The sequence below is a fragment of the Temnothorax americanus genome, unplaced genomic scaffold, assembly GCF_048541705.1.
Source record: "Temnothorax americanus isolate GAGA-0224 unplaced genomic scaffold, ASM4854170v1 Scaffold88, whole genome shotgun sequence".
In the NCBI taxonomy this organism is placed as follows: domain Eukaryota; kingdom Metazoa; phylum Arthropoda; class Insecta; order Hymenoptera; family Formicidae; genus Temnothorax; species Temnothorax americanus.
The window spans coordinates 367,894-394,576 of record NW_027509811.1 but is presented as its reverse complement, the minus strand read 5'-3'; the positions used below and the strand labels follow the sequence as shown (position 1 = coordinate 394,576).

General features: G+C 39.0%; 2 protein-coding genes across 13 annotated transcripts in view; one reads left to right on the top strand and one right to left on the bottom strand.

The window, feature by feature from the left end:
* The window catches only part of LOC143907752 (uncharacterized), a 59,609-nt gene extending 33,939 nt beyond the window's left edge, over positions 1-25,670 (bottom strand). For 2 of the 12 annotated variants that reach the window (XM_077424693.1, XM_077424704.1), the window contains exons 1-3: positions 25,371-25,670; positions 21,877-22,884; positions 20,589-20,831 (exon numbers count right to left, since the gene is read on the bottom strand). In XM_077424693.1, coding sequence (XP_077280819.1) covers positions 20,589-20,831; positions 21,877-22,117 — 484 coding nt within the window. In that variant the 5' untranslated portion in view covers positions 22,118-22,884; positions 25,371-25,670. The remainder of the gene's footprint in view (positions 1-20,588; positions 20,832-21,876; positions 22,885-25,370) is intronic. The other 10 variants (XM_077424696.1, XM_077424695.1, XM_077424699.1 and 7 more) reach the window with 10 other exon arrangements.
* LOC143907755 (uncharacterized) lies at positions 11,512-16,358 on the top strand. Its single transcript, XM_077424706.1, has 3 exons — positions 11,512-11,806; positions 12,263-13,529; positions 15,341-16,358. Exons 1-2 carry the CDS (start codon positions 11,689-11,691, stop codon positions 13,522-13,524), a joined length of 1,380 nt encoding a protein of 459 aa, XP_077280832.1. The 5' UTR covers positions 11,512-11,688; the 3' UTR covers positions 13,525-13,529; positions 15,341-16,358.
* Positions 25,671-26,683: the final 1,013 nt, after the last annotated feature.

Sequence of the window (26,683 nt, the reverse complement as noted above, 5' to 3'; positions counted from 1 at the left end):
ACAATTTCGATATCATCCTAAGGACTGCGCTCCCAGACGCGATAATTGCTTCAATGACATTGCTTATATGCAATACCGCTTAAAGCGATCTAGGAAGCGATCTACGCTCCCGTATTTTCATCCACCTCGTTGCCTGTAATTTTCGTCTACTGAATCCCGTTCTCTTACAATCCCCGCTCTAGATCCTGCCATGTAATCCTGGCGTGGAAACTCGCTTGGAAAATTAAGACAAACGTCGTTTATAGCCTACATTGAAATGCATAATTTAATTCGGGTTAAGTGAGGTTTAAACCATGGTCAACTGGCACGGGTTTGTCTCACTTCCATCCGGCTAATTGAAGATAATACGTAGCGAGAGATTAACAGTTCGCGCGCGAGATCCGCGAACGTGTCCGCATCCACGCATAGACGCGGAGCATCAGCGAACTGTATTTGCGTTCGAACAGCTATTTCCGCCGGGAAAATAAATATTTTAATGACATCCCGGCCCTGTCGCTGGGCTCCAAGGAATGAAATATGAACGCCCGCTGCGCTATCAGGCACAAAAGAGTGGAATCGGATTAAATGACGCCGCTCGCCGTTGGCTAGCTGTCACTTAAAAGCAGCATTTCACATTTGACATTCAATATCGCAAACAATTGCAAATATCATATTGCAATAATGCTGCGCGATGGCTTTATAATAAAAACAGCGGGCATAATTACATTCACGACAACTCCGGTGTTCTTATTTGCTCGCGTATATATGCGATGGCAAAAGGTAGAAATGAAAAAGTGTTTACGCAAAGAGGAAATTTAAAAATCCAATATTAAAACACGGAGAATTTTAGAAAGCATTGAAATAGATTCTAGAAATTCCAGAAAGTTATAGAAATTTAAGAAAGTATCAAATATTTAATATTTGAATTAATTAGGCAATAAGAGCCGAGCGTGGTTACAATCGCTAAAATTTATTACATGTCAAAATGATCAACATCACGATTAAAGTGTCAATTACAATATTACGTACGTTTCGACTCTTTTTTTATCTACATGAGATCTTCCTTCTCCGTAAACCTCTTAGCGAATCAGTTACTCTTAACCGTCGTTTGGGCAGATGCACACTCCGAAGCCTTCCTAAATATTTTAGTGTGTGATTTTCTGGTTTGAGCGCCAGGAAATTTGTTTGCAGATTATTCCGTCATGGTTCGATTAAAACGACACCTGTATAGATACTCAGAGTGACAACTACACTAGGATTGTATATATATAACAAGTTATGAGATACGCACTTACAAATAATGCAGTCATTAGTTACATCGCAATTATTCTCCCCGTACAACTGTCCGTGCAAGCAATAATGGAACGGACTGTGTCTCGTCGAAAACAAACAATGTGTTTATATTTTCGCAAGACCTTCAATAACATTTATAATATATATACAGTTCTGGTAAATTCTCCGTGTCCGTTTGCAAATTTATGCCGTTCGCGTTTGTTTGTTTTTTAATGTAAATCATTTCAGATATTAATCTTTTATTGAAATATTTAAGGAAATGGAATTTAGGTGTCGAAAATCTAAAATAGACATTAATAATTCAAAGAATAAAGCTACAAATTGCCAACTTAAGATATAAAAACCTACGAATTCATTCCAAGAAATAAAAATTTTAGAAATCGGAACCAAAATTGCGCGTTAAGAATTCAAAATGACAAAAACACCTAACGTCAGAATTTAAAGTAAAAATTCCAAAAGGCAGTAAAAAAGTGTTTATACAAGAGGAAATTAAAAAATTCAAAATAATTAAAATATAGAGAATTCTAGAAAGTACAGAAATCTAAGAAAATATCAAATATTTAAGGAAATGGAGTGTAGAAACAATGTTAAAACTTTAGTTTAGAATGCACATTAATAATTCTAAGAATAAAACTACAAAGTGCCAAGTTTAGATTTTAGATTTAAAAAATTTACGAATTAATTCCGAGACGCAGAAATTCTAGAAATCAAAGCCAAAATTACGCGTCAGGAATTCAGAATGACAAAAAAGTTGAATTCTGACGTCAGAATTCAAAGTAAAAATTCCAATGCTGTCGACAAGAATTAGGATACGTTGAATCTCTATTAGCCTCTTCAACGACTTTCCGCAGATTTTTGACGGCGCGACGTACTTTTGAGCACGATATACCTATATATATACCTATTTCGCTCGCAGGAATTCCGTCAAAATAAACGCGGGGGCGTGGCAAGCGCAGGGCGCGCGTATCGATTCTCGGCGAGCGATACGTTTCGAACGTACGTGTTAAACAAGTACTTCCAGAATGCGATAAATAAAATTTGTGGAGCCGCGGAAGATTTTATCGAGCGGAGCGAGAGTTCACTTCGAGCGGGGCTCTCGACCGCTATCGGGAGGAGGGGGGGGAATACAGAAGCTAGCGGTGGAAGGGGAGGGGGTGAGAAGGAGAGAGGCTCTCTCTCTCTCTCTCTCTCTCTCTCTCTCTCTCTTTCTCTCTCTGGCAGAGCTTTATTCTTCAATTTTTTTTTTTAGAAAATTTTTTTACATGATTGACTACCCAACCGGAATTAACCAATCATTTCTGACGACTTTAATTCTTACTATTTGACCCGATTTATGCTCGCCTCCGAACGAGAAATTAATGATGGATAATCTAACCGCTGACTGTGTTTCATCTTCGTTTTACATTCTGACTTCATACAGATGCAACGACAATTTTTAGTTATGTATTCGTCATGCTTTCAAACTGTGATGTGGCTTCTTATGATAATTTTATTAGATTACGACTTTCCACATCTTATTTTTCTCCGTTTACTTTTATATAGTTTGTTTCAACGTTTGACTTTTATGTATTTAAATCTGTTCTCATATAATATACATCAATATATATACTACCGTTTTTAAATGTTTTATTATGTCACGGCTAAAGAAGACTCAGTGAAGTCGAAACCTAACCAATTTATATATCGTATATGCAAATTAATAAAGTTAATTATTTAACAACTATTGTTGCTCGGTCATTAATCCTTTTTATATCAATAGGAACTTTATCTGGAAGTCTAGGAGATTCCACGGAAACAATTATACGGGATGCCGGGGCCGGGAAGAAACGGCTCTCTCAGACGGAGCGAGAGGGCGATATTTATATTCATTAGAATGTAAGAAGTCGGGCAGAGCGCAGTTAGTCCGGTCTACTTGCAGCTCGGAGATGCTTAATGGGAGTTGCACCCGCTGCACGATACCCATTGCAGCCATCTTGCAACTAGAAAAGTGTTGGCTCCCGTTTACGGCCGCCATTCATAATTCCTGATGTGCTTCTCGCGATAAACTACACCGACTTCATTAGGAATCGGCCGCTTTCGCTAGTGGAAATGCTGAAAAATGTCTTTTTATTTTTCTTTAAATTTTCTACTAATAAAATTGTGAGAGTATATGGCGAATAATCGAATCCGAATTCTTAAAAGAATTTACTGTCGAAAGAAACAACGCGAGCTTGTATATTCATATATTGTAATATGTTGACGTAATGCACGTTAAATACGGTCAGTATGGTAAACAGACACCGCATTAATTAGGTTGCAAAAGAGCTCGCTAATTCCAACATCAATATTCCATGTTCATCGCTGCAAAATGCTCTTCAATAATACTCGCGTAAAATGATTTGCGCAAACCAAATCGTATAAAGTTAATCGGATAAAATGAGCCGTATGAAATTTCGCCTAAAATAATTTATAACGATACGCCTGCATTCTTGCATTTCTCGCAATCTATATTTAATTTAATATATATCAAGCAAGATATTTTTAATAATCTATATTTCTTTGATAATTGTATAATTAGAAAATAATTCATAATTAATTTATTCAAATCTTTCCAAAATCGCGCGCGTGATGTGAAATGAGATAAAATCAATTAGAAGTTGCAATATTGAATTCGTATACTCGCGCGGCAGTTTCAACATCAGCGAGCATTTTTCTCTTATCGGCTTTCCTCTCTCGACATGAAAACTAATAATATCATCATACATTATTAGTTTCGAGGTTCTAAAGAGGAAGTCGATAAGTTAACGTTCGCGAATTTGTTGCCGTAACTTTCAAGATCCGTTCTAAAGCGTTCCGATAACTTTTCCATTATGTTAATGCGTTAAGGGTGGCTTCGGTGGATGCCAGTGGGCTGAGTGCTAGCTATATTGTCAGTCGTATAGGCAAAAGCCACCGGTAAAACGCGTAGATGAGCTTGCGAGAGTTCGCCAAAATTTGCGTAACCTTATTGGTTATACGTTAATTCTGCGAAAAAACATTGGCTGTATCAGTTCAAGATAAATCCTATTCGAGACTGTGAAAACTAAAGTTCGCACGCGATTAGTAACAAACGTTAAGTAAGTAAAGAGAAAAAGAAAAAAATTGCAAGGATATCCCTGCGTGTAATCTATTTTTAAAATAATGAAAATGGTGAAAATATAATATTGCACTTTAAGCGAAGATGTATAAATATAAATATAACTGTATATATATAATATAACTATATAACTATATGTAAATATAACTATGTAAATATAACTATATAAATATAACTATTCAGCAAACACCAAATATAACTGCTATATAACATATTATAGATGTAAATAAATATAACTTAGAAAAATGAAAATTATTTGGAAAGTAGTGAAAATGCCGGAATTTAGAAATTTAAAGAACCATACGTTTCGAAATGTAGACGTTCAGTATTTTAGGTTGAAAAGTTTTGAACTCGTGCGAGAGAAACTGGACTTGAAGCCTAATCGTGTCTTGAAAAATGTGGATATTCAAGTTTAGAATAAGTGTGCTGTAAGAGAAGGCGTACTACAAAACGCTGGCGTACTTCTTGCCAGAACGTAATACATCTTTCGGGACATTACGATATTTTGCGAACTCTCTTCCGAAGTCCGGGGAATTCCGTTAAATCTTATTTCTCAGCATATTAGCGATTCACAGAAATCCATTTTGGGGAAATAGCGACTCCGCCCAGGACATCTCGTGCCACAATTGCTCCGCTTATCTTGTCGGACGAAAACTTAGCAGCTGCGTCTTCTTGCGACACGGAGGAGGAAAGGGTGTGGGCGAGGGGTGAGAGCGAGGGATCGAAGCGACCGATGGTTTACAAATCGCAGCGAATCGAGTGGGGATCGGTTTGTAACGCGCTATTTCATGGAACGACCGAGCGACTCATCCGCTGTAAATTCATGAAGCATCGATTTGTCTCTCACCGATGGCGTGGGCGAAGAGGTGGGGAGAGGGGGAAGAAGTGGTGCGCCGTTCGCGGTGCGGTGGTAGCTTCGTGTTTTCGTGCCCGTGCAAACGTACGGAAATGGTCGAAGACGTTTTCCCCCGCGAAACGAAGCATCGCCGCACGAGAAGATCGATGAAGCTGCAATGCGTTTCTTTGCGAGAGTCATCCGTTTCAATAAACACGCATAAAATGATTGTAGAGGATCAGAATGCAAATAAAAATAGTCCAAAGGAAAAGAAATAACGTGGAAATAGCGTAAGGGAAGAAACGAGCGGAATACTAAAATAACGTTAAAGAAGAAAATATGGAAAAGCTCTTTTCTCTCTTGGAAGTGCGTGATAAATCAAGATCTAATTTTAAATTGAGGAAAAATGAACTTTTTCAATTGCAACAAAACGTTAATTTAATAACAAGCGATAAATATTAGCGCGCGATAAATGGCGTGGAGGTAAATTTCTCGACAAATGACGCGGTAGCCCATAAAGTTTTTCTGTGATCCTGTGATTATTGCCGACAAATCGCTTCCATTTATTAGCGTCATAAACGACTCCCGGCCGTTTCTAGAAACTCGTCCAATTAAATGCTCTAATACCTCTAACAAGCAAAATCATTGCAATTGTTTTAATTAAGTTCCCTTGATATCTAACAATCTCTATCGGGTAAAAATTGAAACAAATATAAATCCGGCCGTTGCAGTAATTATTTTAAAACGAATTGTGTTGTTATCATTCTCTTACACTGAGAAAAAAAATTGTTAATCCCCAAAAATATTTAGTCCGATACGTTCAACTAAACATTTTAGTTAATTAACTAAACATTTGTTGTTTTAACAATTTATTTAGTTAATCAAGAATTAATTAATTAAACTAATGTTTAGTTAACTAACTAGAATGTTTAGTTGAACGTATCGGACTAAATATTTTTTGAGATTAACAAATTTTTTTTCTTAGTGTATTATAAATATAATATACTATAATATATACTATTAATATTACTATAATATGAATTATAAATTACTATAAATCCAATGTTTTGCCGCTTTTTATTACAAAACATCTTTTAAATATTTATCAGACATATAAAGAAAAGTCGACGGGTTAGTCTTTCGCAGATGATTCTTTCCCGCCGCTTCAAAATTGAGTCTTTTTCTCTCCACGTCAACTAAATGCTAACTTCATCCTTTAAGCTATCGAAGTTTGCTGCTCCACGGAGTTCCTTGTTAGTGCTTTCATGGATTCCGTCCAAAATACAATACATTTTTCGCTGTTTATTTTCTCACTTCTATTCTCCTTTCTCCTCAACCTCTTGTAAATTTGTCCTCAAAGGGGGGGGAAGAAAGGAGGGTCGCATGAAGTGGACTTCCGATATTAGCAGTCGACAGTAATCGAGTCAGGACTTCCCACCGCCATCGAGTCCTCTTGCGAGCATCCGGCGAAGTTACACGCGAATGCCTTATACTGAATCCTGGCAGGCCGCGGGTTAGCCACTTAATATGGAAGGAAAGCGCCATACGCCCCTCGCTCATCCCCTATCTACTTGCGGCCAGACGCCATCGAAGCAGACAGTAACATATCGGCCGTGCATGCCACGGATTTCGGTTCATCATTATGTAAGTCTCGAATCATGCCGTCCCCTCCCCCTTCCCCCTCTCCCCTCCTTTTGACCCTGTTCAAGAAGGTGCCTTCTGGCGACCCGCATGCATGAATATCCGTCTATTCAGCCGATTATGTTTAGCCGCGGTTGCCCGCAGATACCGCGTGAGGAATCGAACGTGATCCATGTGTTAATGAACTGCCTCGGCCGAGATTTCATTACACTCAAGTAACACAAATCGAGGCGCTAACAAGTTAGAATTTGCGGATTACTTGTTGCGAATCGCCAATTGTGACTTTTGTTCGCTTGAGAAATTTACTCTTTGAAAGTCCAAGAGTGAAAGGTCACTCAAAACGAGTGAAACGGAAGTGTAACAAAAAGTGAAAATTTAGCCTGTGCACTTCGAGTGATTCGTCATTCTAAGAAAAAATTAAATTGCACTCTATTGAGTGAAAGGGCACTTTTTTCGAGTGCAGTAGATCAGTGTCCAGGAGTGAATTATGTTACTCTATCATTTTAAGTGGAAAATTTCACTCTGTTACAATTATTTATCAGTCGATCTTTAGTGAATCGTGATTCACTATAGCATTTAGAGTGAGATCGTATCACTCCGGTAGAGTAACCGCTCTAAAAATTTGAGTGAAAAATTCACTCCTACCTTATGAGTGCCCGCATTTACTCAAATTAGGGTGACAACCGTCTCTTTTGGAGTGACTATCGCAGTCACTCTAAATATATTCGTGGCGAAACCATGTGCTCTATGAGATTTAGAGAGCGGGATCCATAGAATCCACGAAGCTGAAGAGAAAGGGAAACCTACCGAATCCTTGGAATCACGATTGATTGTTGTAATTGAGATTGTAGATCTATCGCCTTTGCGCGAACATGGGTTATCATGTAGTTTCTATATTTATTGCCCAAATATAAAAAGTTTCTTTCCTCTGGGAACAATCCGGTGACTGGAAAAGAATTATTTGTTCCCATAAAGAAACTTTCCTCGCTCGTGACGACGATAGTTGTTCAATTATCGCGTATGAAAAAGGAAGAAAAAGATAATGTTTTCGTTTCGAAGCGTGTCGAAATGTCGATTATTACTCTAGGGGTGAAAAGCAATAATCGACGTGTGGGTAAAAACAAACGAGTTTTTCGATGCTATATATAAAATTTGTCTAATGGTTTGGAGCGACCGCCATTTCTCCGTTTTCCTCTATTTTCAGCGCGATACCTTCTCTCTCCCTCCCTCCCTCCCTTCTCTCTCTCTCTCTCTCTCTCTCTCTCTCTCTCTCTCGGTCGATCTTTCTTTCCTTTTCCTTCTTCCTCCTTTACATCTCCCCTCCATTTTTCAGCGCTCTTTCAACTCGCTGTTTCCTTTCCTCGCGGAGTTTGAAAGAACTTAAAATAAACGGCGTGCTCGTTGCGACGGCTGCAACTTTCGCTTCAGACGATACTTTCCGCTGTTTCTCGTCATTGTTGTTGGCCGGTACGTCGGGATCTTTGTTTCCCCGCGTATTGAAGGAGCCGTCGACTACTGCCGCCCGATTCTGCTTACGTGGTTTTAATAGGTCTTCGAGATGACAAAGGCACGATGAAAGCGGATAATGGATATTAATGACGTTAAAACAGTTCAGCAAATTCGGCAGACGCTTATGCTTGAGTTAAATTTTTTGGGGGAGGATTAGCGTAGGTACTGTACGGATCTTGAATTCAAGAGACTTTAGATTCAAAACGTCTAGCACTCGATGCAGTTAACATCCGAGAAATGTATATAGTTTCTAAAAGCCCCAGAAATGCGAATAAGCCAATTCCAAAGAGTTTCCTCAGAGAAAAAATTCAGGGAATTTCGAAGGTAGGATTTATAGATTTTTTGAGACATTCAAAATTGAAGGATTTTGAAAGTAAAAGCAATTATCACTCAAACGATCTGAAATTGTTTGATCTTCACAATCATTACTTTTCCTTATTATTTTGTTATATTCCTCGTCCGATAAGGAATTGATACGCTTTAAAATTTCCACGCGTCTTATAAACTTATCTGTCTTTACGCCCTGTATAAATAAATGATGTGTGTGATGCGATGCCGGTTAAACGGAAGTAGCAATAAAGAGACGAAGCGGGACTGACTGGGGCAACTTTTACGACACGAGCCATTAGACGCGCGGCCTTTGAGGACGAGCGATGTATTTCACGAAACTCGAGAACATGACGGAAACGCACGGTTTCGCTTTCTGACGTAACAAAGCCAATTTCTTTGGGGCGTCCGCGCGGTCGATCGTAACGCTGCTAACGGGCCGAACTTCCCGGGTGATCCAAACTTTTTTCGAAAACGTCGATTATCACCGACGGACTTTTTTTTCGCCTGGGGAACAGCGGAGTTCTCGAAGTTTATTTATCGAAGTTTCCTAATGAAGCGACGATGTATCGACAAATTTTTTATTAAGCAGACTTAGTAAGCACACTTTAAAACTTTGATTTTAATATTGATAAAAGTGATGAGGACATCGAAGAGTGTTCCCAGCATCATCTCAGGAGTTAAACAGGATGATAAAATAAGCTTAACCTGTTTCATTTCGCCGATAGCATCTCTCTCTCTCTCTCTCTCTCTCTCTCTCTCTCTCTCTCTCTCTCTCGCTTAAGTTTCACGGAAAAGAAGGAAATCCAACTAAGGAAGTTTTAAAAGAAACCGTACCGTGTAAGCGGCCATCGACTCCCTTGAACCGATTAAGAGCTCCTGCCATCTTTTGTTAGATGTTTTCGGAGAGCTTGAAATTCTGCAGGCTTCTTACATTCGGAACCTCGGTACCGCTACGCGGATTCTCGATTAATGAAACTAAAAATCTTAAATTTTTAGATTTATGAAATATATATTATACTTATCACATGCGGGTTTGTCGTGTAAAAAATTTAAAATATTTAATTTTAATAAATAATAAAAGATTAAAGTTATTCACTAAGCATTTAATTTTTTGTTAATAAAGCAGCAGATATTATCAACAAATTGATAAATGTTTTTAATTTTGATAATAGAGAGTTTCGATTGATTTGTGATATATATTCAATGTCTTTCAACATTCACACACACACACACACACACACACACACACACACACACGCACACGCACACGCACACGCACACGCACACGCACACGCACACGCACACGCACACACACACGCACACGCACACGCACACGCACACGCACACGCACACGCACACGCACACGCACACGCACACGCACACGCACACGCACACGCACACGCACACGCACACGCACACGCACACGCACACGCACACGCACACGCACACACACACACACACACACACACACACACACACACACACACACACACACACACACACACACACATGACTCTGTGCTCCGCTAATCGTCCCTCATTTATTACGTCTCTCCTCTTTGGCCTTCATAAACGTCCAGCGGCGTCATTGAGGGGCCGTTGTTACGGATTTATGGTACCTTCATCGTGAGAGGCGGAAAAATCGGCCCCACGCGGCCGCTCCGACGTTTTAATTTGAAACCGCTCGCGGCGCGGTTGGTAAACAAAACTTATTCCCAGTGCATTTCGGCTGGCGAGAGCATGCGAAAAGACCGCGCGGTCAGGCGATGAGAGATGTGCCGAGACTGCGAATAAATCGGAACCGTCCGGCCGGCCGCGGGTTAAAGGGGTTGCTCTCCGCGTAAAATATGTTCGCTCTCTTAAATATTGGAATTTCACTGGAGTGTGTAAACGTTACAATATTCTTTTTTCCAACGGTAAGATGATGTTTGTGAGGTGAATTGTAGATACTAGTAAACTTCCAAAGAACTATCCACGTTCTATTTACATATTCTTTGGTGAAAATGTTGTAAATAATTTCAAAATAAACACCTTTAAACGGATTTTTACGGATGAAAAAGATGAAGGTTAATAAGAATAATAGAATAAAAATATTTCATAATATTATTAATTAATACGTAATTTTTATTGGCAAATTTATATATGTTTAGTTATGTAAATAAATCAAAGAATAAAAAAATATTTAATCAACATATGGCTTTATTTGAACATTTTATTTGAACATTTTGCGAATATGTAATAATTAAATATTTTTTATTTCTTTGACACATTTACATAGCTAAACGTATAGGTTTGCAAATAAAAGTTATGTATTAATTAATAATATTACCAAATATTTTATTATATTTCTCTTTATATTGACAATATTGAGGGAATTCGCCCCTCGCCGAAAACACTAACCTAACTAATACTTATTTCTAAATTAAAATTAAGATTTAGTCCAAGTTGGAAATGATACTTTCATAAAAGTAATACGTTACTATTACCGTTACTTTTTGTACAAAGTAACTCGTTACCGTTACTCGTTAGGAGAGAAAAGATGCTAGAAGAGCATATAAAAGAGAAAAGCTTCCCTCGTATATAAAGTAGGTATGTATTTTTCAACATATACATATGTATAATACTTTATTATTAAAACTTTGTATTTTTCTTACATATACTTAATATTAATGAATGTAAAGTAATATAAATTATGCAAATGTTACTTTCGTTAACTATCTTTAAGCGCTCTATATCGGAATATTTCTATTCAATCAAGAATACCTAATGCGCGCGACCAGCGCGTGATTAATTACCTATATAATATAAATTGTATATCGCGCCTCTTCCTCGAGATCAAATTGTAGTACCTTCTACTATATACCGATGTCGCCACAATATTCCAAGTATAAAACTTTTGTACGTTGTCTATCCTGGTAGGCGTGTCGCTCATTCTTCTTCTTTGTGCCGAACACGTCACACGAGAAAAAATTATCAGCAAGAGAATAATGTCGAACAAAAGGAAAAGACATTCAGTAAGAGATGAAGACAAGGAGAATGAGTTGAGGAAAGAAATTAAGCGATTAAAGAAAAGAATTGATCGTCAAAAGAAAGATAAATCATGTGGTAAGTTAAAAACACACTTAACCTAATTTTAGGGCGGTGTCGCCGACCGGCTCGTAAGCCGTGGCGGCAATAACGACACCTCGCTCGTTTTTCGGCACGCGGAACGTGCCTCGCTCTCTCGTAATTGCTCTCCTAATCGGAAGCACACGAGACCGGCTCGCAAGCCGGCGATCGAGCGTACACAGCGGAAGAGCTGTTGCATATTATTACGCCGAACAAATGTTATCAAAATTATGTGCCAAGTTGCGGTCAGGTCGGTCCAACCGACATCTGACAATGCTAACGTTACACATAACCTTACCACGTACGGTCCGACCGTATTTGACAACTGTCGACATGCATAACCTATCAAGTCGGTCCAACTGACATTGATAGAAATAACAATTCGTTCACAGTCCAACTGTGCAAAAGTTTGACATATCTAAGTGTATTTACGATCTGATTTTGATATAACAGGTTATCAAAGAGACGATAAACACGGACATCGATCGTATCCGGATTATCATGATAGGCGCTATCGTGAGGAACGTTCTAGCAGACATGGCGATAGAAGAGTCCATTATAATACCTATGGTTATTATTATGACCGACGGGGACGATATTCAAGTCGCAGCGCCAGTCGTGAACGACGTTCAAGTCAAGAACGTACTAGAAGCCCTAATCAGACGCAAAATGATAATTGTAGTGATTCACACCATGATCGTGGATCACGAGGAAGCTCGGTCTCGAATAACAGTCCCATTGTATCTTCAAGACACAGAGGAAGATCTCAGAGTTCAGAAGACGTTGATCCAAAAGATACAACGCCAATCAGCGACGCTGGCGAACAGAACCAAGTGGCCTTGACAGATCAGGTTGTTCAATCTGGCCAGGTCGCTCAGAGATCTACGCCTGTTCAAGGACTGAATCAATCTGAGGAGAAATCCTTATCAGCAGGTATACAGAAAGAACCAGACCTTGCCCCCGAGATCCTTGAGGCTATAGGAGAAAGGGTTCATCCGGATAGGAAGCTAGCGCCTGCCATACACACAAAGTTCGTGGCCGGAATAGAGGAAGTAATCAAAAAAGGTCTTCCTGCGGACAAAAAGAAAGGGTTGCTCGAAAAATTTCCTTCACCCGAGAATTGTCTAATGATGGATCCTCCCAAATTGAATCCAGAATTAAAAGTTTGCCTTCAGGAAACCATAACAAAGAGAGACGGTCGAATCGTTGAGAAGCAAGCGAGAATAACGACTAGTCTAGCGGGTCTGTTGGACGTACTCGTTAAAATCACGAGTCTTAAAAGCGAAGAGAAGCTGCCAACCAAGGAATTGACAGAATCCTTGTGGGGAGTTTTGCAACTCATGGCAGATCTTCAGCATGTAGAATCCAGCGTTCGTCGGAGCCTTATTGTAAAGAACATCAATGCATCGATGAGAGAGACGCTTAACGCAACCACCGTCGGTGAATGGCTCTTCGGAGAGAAGTTGGAAGAAAAAGTAAAAGCCGCAAAAACTCTTGAATATTCGAGCAAGAGTTTGAAGCCTAACACTCAACAGAACCAGACGGGTCAATCAAAAAACTCGAAACGCCCGCTCCGTCGTCAACCGTCCAAATGGACGCGCAACTCGGCGTCGAGCGGGCGGAGGCCTTACCAGTCGTACCAGAAGCAGAAACAGCCCAGCCGTCAATCAACACAACTGAAGGACAATCAGTCAGTAGCAAAGAAGCAAGAGTAACGACTGTAAGTGGGTTAGCAGGTAGACTCAGGCATTTTCAGTCACACTGGTCGGACATCACGTCTGATAAGCTAATCCTGAGCTGGATTAAAGGGTATAAAATACCATTTGTATCCAAGGTATCACAGGCTGTTCCACCTGTAGAACCTAAGTGGTCACTGCAGGAAAGTACTGCAATTCGTGAACAGTTAAATGAGCTGCTTAAAAAAGGTGCTATTTGTCAAGTAACTCCAACTAAAGGACAATTTATTTCAAAAATCTTCTTAGTTACGAAACCAGATGGGTCGTATCGGTTAATTTTAAATTTGAAAAATCTCAACAAATTCATTGATACGGAACATTTTAAATTAGAGGATGATAAAGTTGTTAGACGGTTATTAACTCCCAACTGTTACATGGCATCAATCGACCTTCAAGACGCCTATTATCTCATTTCAATTAGAAAGTCAGATCGAAAATTTTTAAGATTTAGATTTCAAAAAAAATTGTTTGAGTTTACTTGTTTGCCATTTGGATTAAGTACGGCTCCATATACATTCACTAAGGTCATGAAACCAGTTATCTCATATTTAAGGAGCTTGGGTTATACATTAGTCATATACTTGGACGATATTTTGTTTATTGAGAATTCTAAAATCAAATGTCTGGAAAGCGTACAGGTTACTGTTAGGTTACTCAAAAAATTAGGATTTTTAATTAATGAACGAAAAAGCCACAAGGTTCCTTCAACTAGGCGCAAATTCCTTGGAAACATCTACGATTCAGAAGAAATGGTTGTAGAGCTTCCATTGGAAAAACAAGAGAAAGTAAAATCTAAAATTGATAATTTCAGAGTCATAAAACGATGTAAAATAAGAGACTTTGCATCTTTTGTTGGAACCTTGGTTTCGTGTTGTATAACTTTAAAGTACGGGAGAGTCTACATGAGAGCCTTCGAACGAGAACGATTTTTGGCGCTTGAACGTAACAATGATGATTTTGAGGCTATCATGAGATTATCGTCTGAATTGAAGGAGGATTTTGATTGGTGGAGTAAACATATAAGTCAGGCAAAGAATCATATAAGGAGATTCGACCCAGCAGTTGAAATCTTTTCGGATGCGTCCTCTTCAGGTTGGGGAGCATATTGTAACGAACATAGAGTCAATGGTTACTGGAATGAGGAGGAACGAGATCAGCATATTAATTATCTGGAATTATTGGCCGCGTGGTTCGGTTTAAAATGCTTCGCTAAAGAGTTAAGAGATTGTGATGTCTTATTGAGAATAGACAACACCACAGCCATAGCTTATATTAACAAAAAAGGGGGTGTTAGATTTCCAAAATTAGCAAAAATTGCAAAGAAAATCTGGCAGTGGTGCGAAAATAGAAATTTATGGATATTCGCTAGCTACATAGCCTCTAAAGATAACGTTGAGGCAGATTTTGAGTCTCGAAGACTAGAGCCCGAGACAGAATTTGCGTTAGCACAATCAGCTTTCCGTCAAATAGTCTCAATGTTTGGAAATCCAGAAATTGATATTTTCGCTACTAGAACGAACACGAAATGTAAGCAATACATCTCATGGAAAAAGGATCCTGGGTCAATCGTAATTGACGCCTTTACTGTGAGCTGGAAAAAATATTTTTTCTATGCCTTTCCCCCCTTTTCAATTGTCTTGCGTACTCTTGAAAAAATTAGATTCGAAAGAAGTAGAGGGATTCTGGTAGTCCCGCGTTGGCCAGCTCAGGCTTGGTTCCCAGTGTACATGTCCATGCTTGAGTCATCACCAATTTATTTCAAACCTGATATTAATTTGTTACAATTTTCGAACAGGGAACCTCATCCCCTTTGGTCGAGGATTACCCTGGTTGCAGGAATTATATCAGGAGAGCACTCCAATTAAACGAGACACCGACAGAGTCTACAGATATTATTATAGCGTCACTTAGTGAATCATCGCTGAAGCAATACAATACTGGATTGAAGAAGTGGTGGAAATTCTGCGGCGTCAATCAGTCTGACCCTTATCAGATTACAGTGCCCATGGTCTTGAGGTTTTTGACCATACAATATAAAAATGGTGCTTCATACGGAACCTTAAATTGTTTCCGATCTGCTATCGGGAAGATCCAAGGGTCCAGTCTTGCAGATGACTCCAGAATCAAAGGTTTTTTCAAAGGTGTAGCTAAGTTGAAGCCTCCTAGGCCCAAATACGATTGTACCTGGGATCCGAAGATAGTCTTAGAGTATCTAGATAAACTAAACTCAAATGATGATCTTACACTTGATGAATTGTCAAAAAAGTTAGTCACCTTGCTGGCTCTGGTCACAGGCCATCGTATGCAAACGTTGACCTTGATAGATATAAGGAATATTATGCAAAATGAGGATAAATACGAAATTAAGATCTCAGAAAATATAAAGACTTCGAAACCCGGGAAAGTTCAACCAAACCTGATAATACCGGTTTTTGAAAGTAACTCGTCAATATGTCCAGCGACTGCATTGACTACTTATTTGAAAAGAACTAAAGCTCTTCGAGGTGGAGAGAATAAACTCTTTGTTGCAATAAAGAAGCCTCACAAAGCGGTAGGAAGTCAAACTCTAAGTCGATGGATAAAATCTGTCTTAAATAATAGCGGGTTAGATACTTCTAAGTTCAGTGCTTATAGCACAAGGCATGCATCAACGTCTGCTGCTGAGCGTAGTGGCATCAATGTAGATTTAATTCTTAAAACCGCCGGATGGACTAAAAAATCTAAGACTTTTGCCAGGTTTTATAACCGTCCAGTTATTCCAGACAATAAGTCATATGCGTTGGCAATTTTGAACAAAAAAAAAAAAAAAACAAGTTAGATAAGTAAATATTAATACTAATGTTACTAATAGCAATATCATAATACTAATAAGATAATATGTACGTGTACCTATAAATAGACGAATGTTGCTGATAAATATTTTGGGCGTGAAATCAGTGCTGTAAAAGACTTTGAACAGCTACAATTTGATCTCGAGGAAGAGGCGCGATATACAATTGAATGATTAAACGAACTTACCTGTAAGTGAAGTTCTATCATAATTGTATGAAGCGCCTCTTCCGAAGAGATCAATCCCTCCCAGTACAAATACTCCCTAATTCTCAACATATAAATCCGAGAATTTTTCCCAAAAAGAAAGCACTTTAAATACGAATGAGCGACACGCCTACCAGGATAGACAACGTACAAAAGTTTTATACTTGGAATATTGTGGCGACATCGGTATATAGTAGAAGGTACTACAATTTGATCTCTTCGGAAGAGGCGCTTCATACAATTATGATAGAACTTCACTTACAGGTAAGTTCGTTTAATCATTCAATTATAATAAATAACTTATATAACGATTAAAGAAATAATCGATTTGAGAATAAAAAGTTACGGAGTTGAATTTTGCACTAGACAAGAGTATTTTGTATTTTCTCCCACAATTATTTTATAGCATTATATGTGCCATGTAATTGTTAAATGGCGTTTTATATGTACTATAATTTTATAATACGAACCACGATTTTCTCTCTTACTTCTCAGGCTTCTGCTACTCATGAATATACATGAGTGAAATAGGAGAAAGTATACGTATACGTTTGAGTGAGAAAGGATGAGAATGAAGGCGAAAAATACGAAGCTAAAGAAGAGGGGCGAGGGGGGTTGGCTTTCAGCGATCGCAACCCCTGCGGCGCTGTAAAATATCGGAAAATTCATTAATGCTCGATCTACGGTGCACAGTCAAATAAATCTCGCCGGAGGGAAGCAATATGACGACGTACCGAATATGCGTCGACCGTAAAGAGAATCTCAAATGCTAGCTTTCTCACCTCCGATATTCAGATTCGTATCCGCGAGCAGACAATCCAAAAGAGGATCAGAAATCGCGAGCAAGCGAGGGTTTGAAGAATCCAAGGATTATCTTTACATATATGACGAAACAGAGAATAGTAAATTCGTCGTTCGAATTCAATTGACATTTGATCTCACGCGCCCACGTCAGAACTTATATAGACGGAGAGCAAGCTCTAAAAGAATTAAACATACTCGCATCGCTTCAGAAGACCGGTTATTTGCCTTCCATTAATTTGCAGGATTCAAAGAGACATCGTAAGAATTCCTTCTAACGATTTGCTCCCATGAAAGGCAAATTTATACAGCGTTCACGGAATAAATAATTTTCGTGTTTACTTACGCATCTCTCGACTCTCGCAGCGATATTCATGCTCTAAAAAAATGCGTAATTATGCGAATAATTAGGCTATATAAAGTTGATTTAGCTTCTCGTTTATTTAGTCGTTTCAGTTTTCCATCCAACAAAGTAATCTCGAGTTAAAATATGTCGATTAAAATTGAGAAAAACTAATTATTATTATTTTTTTACTTTATAATGATCGAATCGCTTTGTTTTCACTTCAACAATAATAAAAACAGCTTAATTTTAGCCTAATAAACGCATAAGGCGCATTCGCGAATAGATTGCAGAGAGGAGGGCTTAGGTTAAAATTAACAAGCGAAAATCGCTTCACATTCGGAAATGAAGTACGAGTGCATATGAATGCATCGCCGATATAATTATATACGTATGTACTTCGGTGAGGGCACTAAGCACAAAGTACTGCAAGTACGTGCGCCCTTCTATCCTCTTTCTCTCCCTCCCGCCATCCGCTCTGCCGTGCTCTTTCCTTTCTTGGATAAAGCACGATGGAAGAGAAATTGGTCTCGTTGGAACCGTAGAACGACAAGGCGGTACAAAGGCTCGTGTTGGCTCTGGCGACTTTCTCGAGTACCACTCGTGCACACGTTTTCTACTCTAGCTTCACTGAACCCCAAAGCAGAGAGAGAGTTCCACCGAGGAAGGTATAGTAGTCATCAACGCACGCTTTATCCCGCAAACCCCGACGTATCTTTCGCGGGATGGTATAATTCCGTGACGCGTAATAGTAATTCCGTGTTTGCGGTTTCTCTTTTAATGCGCTCGTTAATGAGTTAAGCTCGTCGTTGCGTTGAGATAGAAACAAAATTAAAACATATATCCACCGAATTTTCCAACGAAACGTTTGTATCGCTCTGAGGGAGGAAGCAACGCGATAACTCCGACGTATCGCATTGCTTGAATTATTCTGTGTTGGGAAGTGTAATTATCACAACGCGTGAATATATTCTATAAACTGGGAAATAAAGAGAGTTCGCGGAATTAATAAAGTGTAATACTGGACGATACAGAGTTTCCATAAAGTTTCGAGAATTTTAGAGAACGCCGTGTGTATTAAATTATATTATATTCTTTAATCTATTTTTTGCAATGACGACTTGCAATCTTGATCTCGCGAGATAACGAAACCGCCGCAATTGCGGTAATTGCGGTATCCTTGAACCGAGCTTGCTTTAAGGGGTTAATGCCTACCCGAGAAAACGCTGAGGAAATCCAGTGCTGCTTATCGTGTTTATCTGAGGAGATAAGAAGTGTTCTTTACAAACAGCGATAAAAAGATTAACCTATTATTTCCACATTAGGAGGGGGACATAGATAAAGAAGATACGCCACATTCTCGCGGAAGTTAACTTATAAGCGAATTATATCATAATCAGACCAGATTATTATAATATATCTGAAATATTTTCAACGCGAAAATTAAATTGAACGTTAGAAACCTAAGATTGCGATTCAACCAAATCTTCCCTAATTTTACCTTAAACTGTTTGAGTCATAAGAAATTTAGAAGCTTTATGAAAAAGGAACATTAGGCAGTATCGATTTCTTTTCCATGATTATTTTTATATCGGTTTCGATCCCGCGTGAAACGTGGGGGAAATTCTAAAGTGGATATCGAAAAATGAGAGTTCAATTCAAAATCATATTCCGTCATGGAAATGCAATAGAAAAAAAATTTTCAGCTCATGGCGGATGTATCGCGGCGTGAAACAAACGGGCTGATGCGGCGCGATGGTGCGGTTTTGCGAGCGATACCTCTCCGTAGCAAGGCTATATACCGATAGCCCCCGCCGGTCAATTCGATTTGGAATTCTTGCAGATATTTCCATACGCTCATAAATGGCCTGGCGACGCGAGTTTTAACCCACTCGAGCCGACGGTATTGTAAAACGGTGAATATACGCACGTCGGCGCGGCGCGGCGCGACGGGGGCGACCGACCGAGCGACCGACTGGCGGAATGAATATATACGAACGCGCAAGAGGGGAGGAATGAATTTATAACGCGCACGCGAAAGCCGAACCCAACGTGACCGTTCCTTCCACCGTGACGCCGGCCCCCGCGTAAATCGATGGCAGCTGTTTTACGCAGTTGACCGTGCGGAAAAGCTCGTTGCAGAGCCGAATGCACCCGCATAATCGCGCGAGCCCGCGCGAGATGGGACGAGACGGGACGGTCGATCCGATCCTTCCTTTTTTTCCAGTTGGATATTCCATGTTTCGTTTGCTAGCAAGGGAAAATCCGGAGGAAGTTTCAATTCATCCGGGATATTTTTCCCATTTTTGTCGAAGGATTATTCCACCTATACGGATTATCCGGACTTCGAATATGAGGATCATCGTGTTCGCGAATTATATACAGTAGAGATGTAAAATACTTTGATTACTTGCTTTTATAGTTTGTACACGCCCAACAATAAGTTATGTGAATAAAAAATTTCCCATTAAATTTGTTAAGTATGAGAACATTTCGTTCCTAAATTGAATCAAATCTAATTGGAAGCTATATAATAGAAATGGTTATTAAATTCAAGTAAACATCATTATAACCAAAATAGTACAGTCAAGCTGAATATTAATCTGCAATGTGTAACTCAAAATAGTATTTTAAGCTGAATATTGATCCGTATAACCCAAAATATAAGTTTAAACTGAATTATGAAGATTCTGCTACATCGCGATCAAATTTCTCATCTAATTCAATAATTTGTCAGAAACAGATGAGTTACTTCTCAATGTACCCGGACTTTGTAGATTTGATCCAGTTTCGGTATCGATACCAAATGACTTCCGCGGCAATACTACTCATCCTATTCTCCCGTAACCACTCTCGCACTCACCTTCGGCTTGATGGGGAGCGTAGATGTTGAGGTACAGACAGTCCTCGCTCTGGTTCCTCAGGTACGGCAAGTGTCTCTCCAGGTACTCGTACCTGCCCGGTTTTACTTCCTCACGAAGATTCGGCAAGACTTGCGGGCAAACTGGGGCGAATTCCTGCGACTGCCGCACCCCCCTCCACGGCTGCGGTGAGCGTGGCGGAGAAAATCTGAAGGATCCCACGGGAGGCTCCGCGTAAGGAACTCCTAAAACACAGGGGAGAGGACCGCCTTGCACACTGGCTCCATAGATTCATGACGTAATACCAAACTAATACGGTAAACTGACATCTCCATTACAAAACAAATGTGTTTGAGGAAACAAACTATTCATCGGTGCTTGCTATTAATAGCGTTAAATGTATTTTTGAAAAAGGATTTACGTCAGTGCCGCTTAACTTCGCTTCTCATTAAGCTGAATATCGTTTCTCTGCATATCAGTTGAAATTTAATTATAATTAAATTCCAATGTAATTTTATTTAACACAATTAAACATCAATTCCTATTTAAATTCTATCCGACCTCGATTCGGTTTTCAATTTAATCAAATTTCGTGATTGCAATTCCCATCGGTGCTTTTTAATTCAGTTATCTTTATCAAGGTTGAGACAGGTTTTCGCATCGAAAAGCGACTCAAGTGCGCGGATCAACATCAAGAAGGGCTCGACTTTGCATATACGGATGCACACGCGGATGCAATTTGACGCGTGGCGGTGCAAGTTGACGGACGCCACGCAGCGCAGCGTCGAGCGAGTCGAGTGGAAAGCGAAGACGGAGAAAACCAGAGGGGAGAGATGCGCCATGCCATGCCGCGAAGAGACGGCAGTAATATCTGTTCCCGAAATACACGGACGCGCGCTTCTCGTTTTGGATCCTTTGACGTATCGGGATTCTCAAAGCGCGGATATATGCAGCTGCCAGGAAACTTTTGCTCACTGACCGGAGCCGAGTTCCCTCGGAGTATCGGAACGTTATCAAGATACCGTTGTAGTAGGTTGTTGCATATGAAACGACGGCTTTGCGTCAACCAGCTTGGCGTCTCCATCGAGTTAAATGTAATCGATATAAATGGTACATGGTTCGGTTGTTTTCTATGCATCCTTTCTTCGAAGGATCAACGTCCATTTTTAGCATTAAATGTAACGCAACGAGAAAGCTGAAGGTTCTCGCGAAGCAATGTATCATTTCTTATCTACCTATATGTAAACGATAATTCTTTATAATTAAACGTAATGGCGTTCTGAAACTTACCGAGAAAGACGTCGACCAGCTGCAAATTGTGATTGGTTCTGGGTTGGATCACCATGCCGCGTAATCGGCCTTCCTTGACGCGCACCTCCCTCGTTATTCTTTCCTGAGTGTCGTGAAAAGAGTGTCGCTGATGGTAACCATATTGATCCCGTGATTCATGAAAGTCGCGGTGCTCCGTAAGAATTTGCGTGCAGGCCAACAATAGTAGGCCCACTAATTCTATTCGCAACATTTTGGACATTTGCCACGCGTTTGTTGATTTCCACAACACCAAGTTCAGTGCTTTGGAAATTGTCTCACCAAATTTATTAATGCTCAGCAATTTAGTCAAATCTGAGATTCTCCATTTCGTGATAATAACTTAATATTTACGAGAATAGAGCACTCAGTCCGAATTATCACCAAATTTGTTGCAATTTCTAGAACAACTCACAATCAGCGTTTTTTTTTTCGCGAAAGAAACACCGTGCGAAAAAAATCACAGAAGTAGAAAAATATTGTAGAATATAATCTTTAAGAAATTCACAATGGCACGAAGCGACAACTGCGACGTAGCACACACACTCGCGATTGAAGTAAAAATAATTTTTCCGGCTGCCGCTCAGAACCGGATGCGAAGGAGAACGACTGCTCTTTCGGCCGTCGTTGGAACTTTTCACTTCGTAGCTTCCGCTGCCTTACGCGGATTGAGAGGAGTTACTTTTCTATACGTGCGGAGCTTCACATTTTCGTAGCTATCGAACAATTTTCGGGACGCCACTCCAATTTTATCCGAGTTACAATTTATTGCAGAGTTCATTGATATTTTGTATCTATATTTTCGAACTTTTAAACATCTCCGTCGGCCGGGACTTTGTGCATCAAACAAACACGTGTGTTTTATATTTAGCGCGATTAACGTATAATTCTGTTCTGTACATACAGCTCTGCTGCGTTTAAATCAAATTTTTTTTCTATTAAAATTATCTTTTTGAAAGCAGATTTAAAATGTATAAAGATACATGTTCTCTGAAAATTGTAATAAAAATTTGAATAACACATCTGAATAATAGTAGAATATATATACTTCTCCTTTTTACTATGAAAGTATAGTTAAAAGTGTAAATAGTCATAGTTATAGTCCTAGTATAGTTATAATTGTAGTTATAATCGTATATAATTGTAGTTATAGTTATAGTTATTGATACAAATATAGCTATAGCTATATATAGTTACAGTTATAGTTATAGCTTTATTTTTAGTTTTCTTCTGTAGTCAAAGACTTCTCCCATTAAACTCAAAAGGATTGAAGTTCAATGTATCCATATTCACGGGCTTACGAGCGATGGTATTATCAATTATCTTATTTTGAAATGTTTCTTGCGACTGTTTTAGTAGACACAGCATTCCTCGGCTGTATTTAAGCGAAAGGAATCGCGCGCACCGAGAGAAAACGAGCTGGCGATCGAGATGCACGGGAGAGAGAGAGAGCGGAGTTTACCAACAGGCGGCGCGTTCTATTTGGGGCGAAGAGTACGTGCAGTCGCGCGAGCCGTCGCTCTCTCCTCGTACGTGCGTTCACCCTTGTTTGTCCCGCCAAGAATATCGCCTCCAGGAGGACATCGCCGCGCGCGTCGCCGCGTTTAGACCTTTCAACTTATAACGTCAAGAACTCCAACCGCAGTGCGTCGAAATTATTAAACGAACAGTTTATATAAAATGACTTCCTGAAAATTTTTCTTAACGATACATACTTCGCCGAAATGTTTCTATCCAGAATATTTTGTGGAGTCATAAGAAAAAATTTCGCACCTAAGAACGTCACCGATATTTTTACATGGGCAACGACGTAAAAAACTTTATAAAACGTCGCACGTTAACATCGAGCGGCAAGTCGCGTTCGCGCAAAATTCGATCGCGTGACGGGCGAAGTGCTCATTTCCCAGTATCGCGATAATAGTTTGCTCGCAGTTTTGCGATATACGCGAGCGTCTTGTAATTTACGTCGGATAAATGACGTTGAGTTCGAAACTAACCTGGAAAAATGCAAGACAGAAAAAGAGAGAGACAGAGAGAGAGAGAGAGAGAGGGAGGGAGCGCCAACCAACTAAATCCGATATTTGTGACGTTTACGGTGGGCAAACTTTTGAAGACTTGAACACGCCGCACGATTTTCAGACCATATCAGCTCTACCTGTCAAGCTGGTGTAGTCTGCAACACCAATTCCCAAGTTTTTTGAATTTCTTTTAACGTAATATTTCCACTACAAATTTCTCGAGATTCGAAATGCTGTTCTACTTCGATATATTAACTTTTCTAGTAAATAACACTGTTATTAAGACATATTTAGTAAGAAAATATATTATTTTATGGCCTATTTAGACATAATTATAAACAATCCTAAAATTTTGAAGAATTTTTTAATGGTAGGACGTACATTATTTTTAATAAAGGTAATTTATTATTTCCACGCTATAACACAAATAGAAAATCTATTAAATAAAATAGAGAAGTCGTGTATACGTGATAGTACATAATTTTGAAAAACATAATAAAGAAAAAGATGTTATCAAAGTTTTCCTGGAAATTTTTGCGAGAAGATTCACACTTGTGAAAAAGCCGTCAACGTTATTTTTAACGTTGACGATGACAACTAGAGCCTCCTCGACGAACAGAGCCGAATTGTACATTTTCGCATCGATGAGCGCTTCTCAGGGTGAGAACTCAATAACAGTTGATGCCATGCGCTCGATATGTTGCCTCTGCACGCGTGAACGTTTCGTTTTATTTCCCTATTTACACGCTCGGCAAACAGAAAAACATTTATTAAAGTAAGTATTTTTTTGTCTTTGTAATATTCAAACAATGTATTAAAAATGTATTAAAAGATATTTTATTAAAAGGTATTTTTTAAGATGAAGAAAAATTATATCTACAGTATATTTATACAGCGGTGTATTAAATATATTATCTATATAAACATTTTCATGGTATATTTATTTACTTTAAAATGTATATTTTTAATTTGTATATTTTCTATTAACGAGGTCAACTTCATTCATATATATATATTCCGCAACAATAGCGTATAAAATAAAATATTTTTGACAATTTTTTTTATTTCCTGGCGTTGTTAAGGGATTAAGGATTGAACGAGCGAGCGTAAGCGATTATTGCGGCAAATCCTATTTTGCCGACCGCTTGTGGTGGATAAGCTTATAGGAATTCACCGCATCCATCATTAATACTTCTTTTTACTTTCGCCGATGTTTATGATAGATTTTTCGAGAGGTGAGAAAATCCCGCCACGGTTATCCCGCCCCCGTTATCATACCGCTATTGTATCTCTTGTTCGGAAAAAAATTTTATTTCACGAATTTTGTAAAAAAATTGTTTTCTCGGGCAAAAATGTATACCCGAAATTGCGGCAAATTGTTACGCTGTTACGTTGTACAACAATTTCTATTTTTAGAGGTTCTCGCGTCGCAAAAATAGTCGAGGACTGACTCTTTACCCCTTTTCGCATGCCCGACAAAAGATTTCTATAGCACAGCAACAATAAATCTCGCTTCCTTTTACGTATTCCTGATTCACGTATCTTCTTTAACAAATATGATAAATTTAATTTGAGTAATTACACTCCACATTCCAATCACATCGTTATCGCCGAACAGTTTGGATTGGACAGTTAAAACTGTTAAAAGTGTCACATAAATTGACGATTGTTGAATAATCGGACACACTTATGTTCTTTCTTTCGCGACGAAGGCACACGTCGAAAATTCGTTTTGTCCCGATGAAACTTACGAGTGGACTGAGCTGGCGCATATGCGCGAAAAGCTCTTCTAAAATTAAATCGCGGATGAATCTTCGAACGGAGCGCCACGCCGCGCGCCGCCAAGGCGAAGCGAATTTCGAGGCGGAAACTTTCGTTTTCGTCAAATCGTCTCTGTTGTTTGAAATGTGTCCGCATATGCACGTCGACGGCTGTCTAGAAGTAGAGAGGTGCATCGAGTTGAGAGGAAGATACTTGCGCTCCGGATGCTTGTTTGTGCTCATTGATCCGCGAGAACGCGAAAAGCACGAACTTTCGTAGTTTGAAAGATATGCTCTTGAGATCAAATTGATAAATAATAGCGATATTGCATGCGTCGATCTCTGATGTATGAATTGCAAAAGAATAAATATTAAAATTGGAATTATACATGAAATAAATCATAACATAAAGTTTATGTTGTTTTGAAATAAAAATTTGTTAAAGTTTTTTTTTCAATAACTTTATATATTAAATTGTCAAGTAACTATTTTATATTATTTTTCAAAATCTTAAAATAATGTTTAGAACTGGCTCCATTAATGCTATTAATTAATTCTTTATATAATAAACAATTATTAGTTCAAGTTAAATCTAAATAGAAATGTTGAAATAATGAAACTGATTTGGCCCTATAGTTGAGTAGAACTCAATTTTGATGCAAAACTTGAATTTAACTTTAATCCAGTTTAACCATTTTTTTGCAAATTTTTTACAAATTACAACTTTCTCTCAAGCTAAATAAATCTACGTTAATGCGTTATTCGGAGTTCCAGATAAATGCGCGAAACTCTCGGAGGAAGTCGCCGGCGAGCTTAATGCGCGTAAGGAGTTCGCAAAATTAGTTTTGTATCCGAATTATCTGCTTTGCGTCTACGCACATGTATTCACAGCGTATTCACGGGACGTAACGACGTGTTAAATCTACGATAAGAAGGTTTTGAGGCGATCCCCCTCGGGACGCGGGTAGCTGGTTCCGTAGATGGGTAGCTCTCTTCGGAATCATCTCATTT